The sequence below is a fragment of the Pelophylax lessonae genome (assembly GCF_965119305.1).
Source record: "Pelophylax lessonae genome assembly, chromosome: 3".
Taxonomy (NCBI): domain Eukaryota; kingdom Metazoa; phylum Chordata; class Amphibia; order Anura; family Ranidae; genus Pelophylax; species Pelophylax lessonae.
Window position 1 is genome coordinate 565,514,037 of NC_138770.1, and position 10,517 is coordinate 565,524,553.

At 44.4% G+C, this 10,517-nt stretch overlaps 1 protein-coding gene across 1 annotated transcript; it reads left to right on the forward strand.

Moving 5' to 3' along the window:
• Window positions 1-7,564: 7,564 nt before the first annotated feature.
• LOC309549760 (heterogeneous nuclear ribonucleoproteins A2/B1-like) lies at window positions 7,565-9,134 on the forward strand. The gene has a single exon (XM_082250270.1). It carries the CDS (start codon window positions 7,703-7,705, stop codon window positions 8,729-8,731), a length of 1,029 nt encoding a protein of 342 aa, XP_082106396.1. The 5' UTR covers window positions 7,565-7,702; the 3' UTR covers window positions 8,732-9,134.
• Window positions 9,135-10,517: the final 1,383 nt, after the last annotated feature.

Below are 10,517 nucleotides of genomic sequence, written 5' to 3' on the forward strand. Positions count from 1 at the left end.
GTGTACTGAGTCCAGGGTTCAGGCCCCACAGTACAGGTCCCTTCAGTACAGGCCCCCTCAGTACAGGCCCCCCTCAGAACAGGGCCCCCTCAGTACAGCCCCCCTCAGTACAGGGCCCCCTCAGAACAGGGCCCCCTCAGAACAGGGCCCCCTCAGTACAGGGCCCCCTCAGTACAGAGCCCTCTCAGTACAGAGCCCCCTCAGTACAGGCCCCCTCAGTACAGGCCCCCTCAGTACAGGGCCCCCTCAGTACAGGCCCCCTCAGTACAGGGCCCCCTCAGTACAGGCCCCCCTCAGTACAGGCCCTCTCAGTACAGCCCCCCTCAGTACAGCCCCCCTCAGAACAGGGCCCCCTCAGTACAGGCCCCCTCAGTACAGCCCCCCTCAGAACAGGGCTCCCTCAGTACAGGGCCCCCTCAGTACAGGCCCCCTCAGTACAGCCCCCCTCAGTACAGCCCCCCTCAGAACAGGGCCCCCTCAGTACAGGGCCCCCTCAGTACAGGGCCCTCTCAGTACAGCCCCCCTCAGTACAGGGCCCCCTCAGTACAAGCCCCCTCAGTACAGCCCCCCTCAGAACAGGGCCCCCTCAGTACAGGGCCCCCTCAGTACAGCCCCCCTCAGAACAGGGCCCCCTCAGAACAGGGCCCTCTCAGTACAGAGCCCTCTCAGTACAGCCCCCCTCAGTACAGCCCCCCTCATAACAGGGCCCCCTCAGTAAAGGCCCCCTCATAACAGGCCCCCTCAGTACAGCCCCCCTCAGTGCAGGGCCCCCTCAGTACAGGCCCCCTCAGAACAGGGCCCCCTCAGCACAGAGCCCTGTCAGTACAGGGCCCCCTCAGTACATGGCCCCCTCAGTACAGGCCCCCTCAGTACAGCCCCCCTCAGAACAGGGCCCCCTCAGTACAGAGCCCTCTCAGTACAGCCCCCCTCAGTACAGCCCCCTCAGAACAGGGCCCCCTCATTACAGGGCCCCCTCAGAACAGGGCCCCCTCAGTACAGGGCCTCCTCAGTACAGGGCCCCCTCGTTACAGGGCCCCCTCAGAACAGGGCCCCCTCAGTACAGGGCCCCCTCAGTACAGAGCCCTCTCAGTACAGGCCCCCTTAGTACAGCCCCCCTCAGTACAGAGCCCCCTCAGTACAGGCCCCCCTCAGAACAGAGCCCCTTCAGTACAGGGCCCCCTCAGTAAAGAGCCCCTCAGTACAGGGCCCTCTCAGTACAGGGCCCCTCAGTACAGGGCCCCCTCAGAACAGGGCCCCCTCAGTACAGCCCCCCTCAGTACAGCCCCCCCAGTACAGAGCTTTCTTCCGTAGAGGAGTACTTACTGTGTCCATGCAGGCTGCCGGTGGGGAGGTGCTTCTGACTGTGTAGATGCCTCATCCTCTTCCTTTTCCTCGTGCCCGGGTTTCCTCCAGTCCTGGGGTCATGCAGAGTCAGAGAGCCCACGCAGCAGCACACTGACGGGCAGGTGAAGCGGCAGCAGAAGCTGCTGGTGCTGGGAGTGGAGTATTGGAATGGATGTCTCGCCTGCCCTCCTCCTTTCCCCCTGTCCGCATGCCGCACAGTCACTGGCTGTGCTCTCCTGCACTACACAGCGCAGGAGATGCTGCGCCGTGGCCGCCCGCAAGTCCCCCGAGTTTCAGCAGGCGGCGGGCCCCTATCTTGGCCGGGCCCTCGGACCACGGCCAAAGTGCCCGACCGGTCAGTCCGCCCCTGAGTGCGGAAGTAAAATGCACAATTTACGCCATTAGAAAACATGAAGGTGGTGATTGGTTTTCGGGGTCCCGTACACAGCTAGGCTCCCAAAAAGTCTCACACAAGTGGTATCCCTGTACTCAGGAGAAGCAGCAGAATGTATTTTGTCATTTCACATATACCCATGGCATGTGTGAGCAATATATCATTTAGTGACAACTTTGTGTAAAAAAACAAAAAAAAACAAAAAAATAATAATTTTCCTGAAAATTTTAATAAAATAAACCAACACTTTTTTGTACCAGCGTCTGGCTTTAAGGGCAACTAAGTATGGCACCAAAAGCTGTTCGTTAAGGTCCACCCCTCACATATTACGGTTATATTCATGGACACAGAGGGGTTTCTCCAAAACACCAGTTGCCATAGTAATTTGGACATTCATGTCTGCGTGGAGGGAGGACAGAACGAAAACATTCTGTGTATCTATCCACTTCACTGCAAGCAATTTGTCCATTTTCAAGTAGGCTCTCTCCCCCTGACTAAGATGGGAATTTACAAGTCGTTGGGGGAAGCGATTAGGTCGCACGGTGCCACATGCGCCAATTTGTAATTCAAGCAAGTGACTAAAAAGTGGCACGCTTGTATAAAAATTGTCCACGTACAAATGGTACCCCTTTCAAAATAAGGGTGACACCAAGTCCCAAACTATCTTGCTGCTGCTCCTTATGTAGTCTGGGCAGTTGGGGGGCTCCACAGTGATATCATTGGGGCAGGTCAGTAGTGGCCCCAGGGCATTACTTTACCCAGGGGCCCATGATGCTATTAGGATGGCCCTGCTGTGGGAAGAAAAGCTGACCTGGCAGCTGACACCTCTTAGATGTCTAGCAGTTCTCCATGTGTCAGAAGAACTACAACTGAAGAGAAAGATGCATCAATACACAGACATTGGTTACAAGATATAAAGCTCACCTGCTGCTGTGGTACTTACCATGAAGACTCATCTTCATTGTCTGATGTTGCATGCAGGTGTGGCACAATTGGGAAGGATTGGATGTGCCAATGCCCCAGTATCCAGGAGCTACCTGGTCGTTATCTTTCATACGATGCGGCTCCTTTTGGGTAACTTGGTCTATCTTCCTCCTTTGTGGGGTTCATGATGTCCAGTGATGTTTTGCATTATGGTTCTTCCTCCTCTGCAGTGGATGAACAGTGAACGGTCTTAGACAATCTCTGTGTCCTTTGGTTCAGGGTCCACATTGTCTGTCCCATTTTATGGGTTCTCTTTACCAGCCATTGCCTACAAGGACCAGCTTCATGACACCACGTGGGACTGGCTGATATGTAGTCAGCAGCTATTGAGGAACATAACTCTGAACACAATGCATTCAACTTCCATTACAACTTTGGTCTCCACAGCAACACAAAATGCCAAGAGGGCATACCAGTTAGTATGCCTTAGTCCAGTGGACAGCCGGCTTTATCAGATGTTGAGCCTATTCCTGTTGTTACTTTTAATCCTCCTGGGAATCTTTTTGTCAGGATGAGTCTAACTACTTGTCTTTACTTTTACAGCTAGCAAACTCTTTTAAAAGCTTGCTGATTATTTTAAATATTCAGCATCTACATCTTACATCCCTATTTCTGCAACACTCTGTGCTAATTCTGCGGACACTTTTAACAATGTTACTGACCTTCCAGTGTCTTCAGAATTCCAGACTGATGATATTTAGCCAGCTGTATTAATTCCCGTTTTATCTTCCAAAGTTCTAGAAAGCTGTTTAGAAGAAGCAATGCACTGTAAATTATCACTTTTCGGCTTTGATTTAAGTTCTACCATAAAAGAAAAAACATTGCATTAGGTATATTTTGATATTCTGTTACTTTTGCTTTTGTCTAGAGATAACAGGTTTCATTACAAAGATGCTGACAAAGGTGATGATGAAAAACGTAGGCACATTGCCCATTCATTTAAGAACTAGTTGCATGCATCTTGCATTTACACCAGTGTTATGTGAAAAGAATTCTGAGTGCTGCAATGAGCTTTTTTTTAGATTGTTTTTAGAGGTATATAAAAATGTTTGTGGTCTTTATGTTTTTTTTTTCTTATGATGAATAATTTAATCAAAAACTCAGTCAGTTCATAAGAATTTAAAATGAGGGACTAAGGTTTATGGTTACTGGTACTACAAAACCTGTTTTCAGACTTATCCAATATCTATTTTACCCTAAAGGTTTTTTTTTACTATCTCACAAAACTGAACCTGAATTATCACCTGTCTATCATTCTACATTTGAAGATGCCATGGCACAAATTAGGCTGTGGAGGAGCTCCTCATTATTGGCTAAAGCTTATAATAATCAGCAAATCAGCTCTGTTGATGTCACAATGATAAAACATGAGCTTCACTGATCCAGGAGAGAAAGAGTGCAATTTATGCTTTTAATCAATAACATTTGTTTTATGAGTTATATAAGCCTTTTTCAACCAGGGTGCCAAGGCACCCTGGGGTGCCTTGAGGTTTCTTCAGGGGTGCCTTGAAAAAATGCCTAAGAATTGTTCTAAAATTGAGCCAGTGGGTGGATGAAGCCCGCCTTTTATTTACACAAAGCCACAGGTTTTCATTGTACACTTTTACAACCTTCTAGCTGCCAGGATCCTAATGACTAATGACATCATCAGTTGATAAGGAGGATGTTAGTTGCCTGCATAGCATCCTTGTTTTACCCTCCCTTACATCTCTCCATCAGCTTTGGGGTCACATTAGCTGAGTAATGGTGAAGAGAAACATTGGAATACTAGTCAGAACCAGTTTGCAAAATTGTGTTTTTTTTAAATCAAGAGAAAACTTTATTGAAATGTTCAAACAGGTACATAACATAACAACAGAGTCCAGAGCACACCCAGCACACCCCGCAATTCCCACAAGCATATATAGACAACATACAGCATTAGCATAGCTGCTACTCAGGTAATGCAACCTACCCATCACAAAAAAAAAAAAAAACAGGTATTTAGCCGCCCAAACTGCCCCGCCCCCCCCTCAATGAACACAAATGCGGAGGTTCGAATGGAAGCAGTATTCAACATGACCGGCCCTCCAGTACTCACACCACCCCAGCTATGAGATTATTAAGGACCAGGTCCACCGGGGCCAGGCCCGGGACAGCCAACCACGGGGCCCATAGTGCGTCAAATTTTCCAGGGTTGCCCCTATGTTGGTATATATATTTTTCTAAACGTAGCGTGTCACCCATTGTGGCAATCCACTCTTTAACCAAAGGAGCCCTTGGGGAAATCCAGTGCCCTAAAATCAGCTTTCTTGCCTGAAACAGCGCCCGGCCAATGGCCTGCAGAGCCGGCAGCGGGGCCTGAACACCACTCAGGATGCCCAGCAAGCACACTTTGGGATCCTCCGGCACCTGAACCCCGAAGGCCCCCGATATTGTCCCAAGCCCCTCCCTCCAATACACATGAAGCTTGGGGCACCGCCACAGGAGATGCAACAAGTCCCCATGATCCCTCATGCACCTACCACACAGAGAAGAATCCCTCCTACCCATCCTATGTAGCCTGACCGGAGTGTAGTGGGTTCTGTAAACAATATACAGTTGTGACAGTTGCTGAGCCACGTTAAGGGAACTAAGCTGTATAGCCTGCAAGGCCTCCTCCCACTGCTCATCCTCAAAAACTCCCACGTCCCGCTCCCAATGGGGAACCATGCGGAGCGGATGACGATCCATAAAAGACCCCATCAACAGGGAGTAACAGTGTGAGATAAATCCCTTAAATTCACGGACCGTGGACATAAAGTGAAATATTGGTGCAGGCGACTGCAAAATTATGTTTGCTTTGGAAGAATAAATCACCTCTAACATTGGGTGTCCTACGTGAATTGATGTTGCTGCATTATGTAAAACTATTAGAATAGTCTTTACATTTTAGAATGGTGCACCTCAAGACTGTCCATAATTTTGGAGGGTGTCTCGAGATTGTCCATAATTCTAAAGGGTGCTTTGGCTAAAAAGAGGTTGAGCAACACTGGGTTACACTATGGGGCTTTCTTCTGTTTTTATGAGTTGAGCTTTGGTTTGAAGTGGAATATCCTGTCACTTGTTGTGAATACCTGCATATCCATTGCATACACACCTGTAGCAGCCATCTCAGATCCCAGATGGTTTTTACTAGCCCACGTAATAAGAGCTTAGTTTTAAGGGGAGCACACACTCATTGGGGAATGCTGATGGTGGTCCTGCATGTCCCTTTCTGAATTATTATTTCTTCTTGGAATTTTAAGCCCAACACTGGTAATGGATAAGTATGCATGGATCACGAGTGAACACAAACTTATATGAACTGGATTTTTATTGATGTTTATAATTTTTATTGATTGGTTGTGCACATCGATCATCATTTTTTATATTGCTTGTTTTTTTATATTGATTGTTAATGGATAAGTTCACATGGATGACAAGTAAGTATGGATTTGTGTTTTCTTTATTCATTTATGAATATTGATGTTTATTGATAGGTTGTGCATATTGATCACACTATTTTACACGAATAATTTTCTATCAATTTTACTTTGCATTTGCATCAACTGCAGTATTTACACATTGTTTAGTCAGTTTGCACCTTAATAGAGTCAATTTGTTTGGAAACACATGAAATTTGACACATTTATCAATGTATTTATTTTTAGTGCAGCATGTTTTACAAACAATATTTCTGCCATTAATTGCTTTTCTACTAAATTTACGCCAAGCATCAGAATCTTGTATCAACTGTTTTTTAAATACCTTGAGCTTAATATTTGGATAAAGGTGAGTTGCATTCCTGGTAAGTTTAACTAGATAGCAAATTCTTTATCCTGCTTACAAATTACCTGATTTTGCACCGGATAAATTTAGACAGTTGTGCCTAACACACCTTTGAATACTGATTTAGAGCTTGTTCTCTGTAATATTTAACACTCAGCTGCCCTTTCTACATGGAACATTGATGTGTCTGCATGGTCTCTCTGGTCTTCCTTCTATATTTTTTCAAGTTCCATCCCTCATATAATTAAAACTCTGGCTGAAATATCTTTATTCCTTAAATTGTGGAATAAGCCATCTTGTATGAGTTTCTTCTCATGTTTTGAAAACATTCAAAGGTTGCAAAAGACAATATTGTGCCCCTAATTGCAAGAGACCAATTAGGCCCCGTTCACACTGGGGCGATCCGACTTCCCGGGGGCGACCTCCGAGGTTGCGGTGCGAGCAGCACGCCGCGACCTCGGAGCGGTCGGCACGGACTTCATAACATTGAAGTCTATGACGGTCGCTCCGGGTCGCCCCAGAGAATCTCCGGACCCTTTTTCTAAGTCGGAGCGACTTGTGTCGCTCCTATTAGAACGGGTCCGCAGCTTCCCTATGGAAGGCGACCTACGGTGACCTGTGAGGCAACCAGGTCGCCTCAAAGGTCGCCCCAGTGTGAACGGGGACTAACTGCTATCATTTTAGAAAACTTTGTTTAGCAGTAACTAAGATTTGTTCATCTCCATATTAAGCATTACTTTTTTTGTTTTTTAAGTCTTCTTTCAGTTTATGGTGCTTTCCATCTTTCAGAATTAGCGCCCCATAATATGAAAGACTTCTCCGTTCTCTCTGTTCAGGAGTTTAAATTTGTCAATGTACTTTTGTGTAAGAGAAAGTGTTAACTACCTGTAGGTAGAGGTTGTTGATTTTTGCATAATGCCATTCCTGTTTCTTCCTTTTTTCTTTGTCTGTTAACTAAGCAAAAGTTGCCCATAATACTGTGTTTACCTATTCAATTATTGTTCCATGAAACTGTTTTGCCCATGACTAAATACAAATATTCATATATACCGGCTGGCGAGAGAATCTTCTAGAAGAAGCGGGTTTGAGTTTTCGCCATTACCATCAAGCCGTCGTCCGGTGTGCACACGGGGAGAGCCGTCCTTCCGGTCATTCTATTCTACTATCTCGGGGGCTGTGTGTCCGGACAACATGGAGCGGGAGAAGGAGCAGTTCAGGAAGCTTTTCATTGGAGGACTCAGCTTTGAAACGACAGAAGAGAGTCTGAGGAAATACTACGAACAATGGGGGAAGCTGACAGACTGCGTGGTCATGAGGGACCCTCAAAGCAAAAGATCCAGAGGTTTTGAATTTGTAACCTTTTCTTCCATGAATGAAGTCGATGCAGCAATGTCAGCTCGCCCACATTCTATTGACGGCAGAGTCGTGGAGCCGAAGCGCGCTGTAGCCAGAGAGGAATCTGCTAAGCCTGGTGCCCATGTTACAGTTAAGAAACTCTTTGTTGGTGGTATCAAGGAAGATACAGAAGAGCATCACCTTTGGGAATACTTCCAGGAATATGGAAAAATTGATAGCATCGAAATCATCACAGACAAACAATCCGGCAAAAAGAGAGGCTTTGGTTTCGTAACATTTGATGACCACGATCCAGTTGACAAAATTGTTTTGCAAAAATATCACACTATAAATGGACACAACGCAGAAGTCAGAAAAGCTTTATCAAGACAAGAAATGCACGAAGTACAGAGCACAAGGAGTAGCAGAGGGGGAGGCAACTTTGGTTTCAGCGATTCACGCGGTGGTGGAAATTTTGGACCAGGACCTGGAAGCAACTTCAGAGGAGGCTCTGATGGCTATGGTGGTGGTGGTGGACGAGGTTATGGGGATGGATACAACGGATATGGTGGAGGCCAAGGAGGTGGAAACTTTGGAGGTGGACCTGGTGGTTATGGTGGTGGACGTGGTGGTTATGGCGGTGGTCCTGGTTATGGCAATCAAGGTGGTGGTGGATATGGTGGCGGATATGACAACTATGGAGGAGGTAACTATGGAGGAGGAGGAAACTACAATGAATTTGGAAACTACAATCAGCAGTCTTCTAATTATGGCCCAATGAAGAGTGGAGGAAACTTTGGAGGCAGCAGAAGTAACTATGGCCCTGGCAGTGGTAGTGGAGGCAGTGGTGGTGGTGGATATGGAGGAGGAAGAAATCGCTATTAATTCCACTCTGTTACTTCTGGGCTTCACTGTATAAATAGGAGAGGAATGAGAGCCCAGAGGTAACAGCTGCAGGTTATCGAGATTACAAAGTTAAGGAGTCATTATCTCAGTCATGCGTAGAACATGCAGTGATATGACAGAAGACACCAGAGCAGATACAGAGAGCCATTTTGTGAATGGAATGGATATATTTAAGTACATTACCTTAACAATGGAGGAAGGACTGTAAAATATGCCTTTTTTGAGAAAGTTTTTAGGTTTTTAAATGTTCATTTGTAGTGGTCTTTGTAAAGAGTGCAACAGCATTCCTTTTTTGATAATGTTCAATTTAAGTTACAGGTAACGTGACACTTTTATAAGATTTATGAACAGTTAAAGCAACTAGCCAGGATCATGGTGTATTTGAGACTTTTTTTTAAATTTTATTTTCATTTTAAATTTCAGTGTGTGTATAGTTCAAGCTGTTGTACACTTTCATTTAATAAAAAAATTTGAAAGGAAAAAAAAAAAATAATAAAAAAAAAAAATATATATATATTCATATATACCAATATTCTTTAAAAGTGTGTGGCTTTTAATGGTTCTCAGCGATTGAAAATTTCCTCTCATTTTTTCCACATAGAAGCATGGGGGCTTCCAGACCAGGCCTTAAAGGCCTTGGTGTTTTGAACATTTATTCAATATTATGTTTATATTATTTGTTAGGTTGTTCTGTAATGAATGAGCTATGTTTTGGGTAATTGAATATTGATGTTAAAAGCATAAGAATGATTATGGCTTTATCTTAATAAAGTTGTTTTTTCTGATATTTTACAGTCAATAATGAAGTAACTCAACCAATTGTATTAAAATAATAAGGTAGTTCCATTGCATTCCCATATAATACTGAAAAAATAGTCTAGTGGAATAGAGCAATAACCCCATATACAATGCCTTGTTTATCATAGGCTAAAGATAGCCAAAGATTAACCAAACAATGATAGGTTTAACACATTTTTTAACTAGAATTCTGGATGCAGACATACTTTTCCATTTTTTATTATTATTTAGTATACTTTTAACTAAAGACACAAAGCAGTGCTTCTGCTCTGACTGCTAAGTTCCAGATTAGTCATATAAGTGGAAGACAGAAAATCAGTATATTTTACCTCTTATATTGAAAAACTCTTGTTGGTATCATAACCCCTGCCAACAATTATTTGTTTTTCAAATATGGATTGACAATCTTCCTATTAAAAATAATTCCTTGATATCAGTGCAGCATGGGACTTCTCTCTATACAAATGCCAGTCTTCACTCCTAATGTTATGGACTTTGTGGCTACATTGTTTTAACTTTATTTAAAAAGAAAGAAAAAAATTAAGTTATATAATGGCCAGTCAGATGATTGAAGCCCAACAATCTGGGATTCTCTGAGCAGATGCGGAAACTGTAGGCATAATAGATTTTAACATTGATTTCTCTTAATTATTATTAAAGATACTTATATGACACTGTCAATTTACATAGCACTTTACATATATATTGTACATTCACATCAGTTCCTGCCCTCAAGGAGCTTACAATCTAAGGCCACTAACTCTCATTCATATGTGCACATATTAGGGCATTTTAGACAGAAGCCAATAAACCTACAAGCATGTCTTTGGAGTGTGGGAGGAAACCCATGCAGACACAGGGAGAACATATAAACTCTGTGCAGGTAGTCCCGTTGTTTGGGATTTGAACCAATGACCTTAGTTCTGCTAGGTGGAAGTGCTTAACCACTTAGCCACCGTGTTGCCTA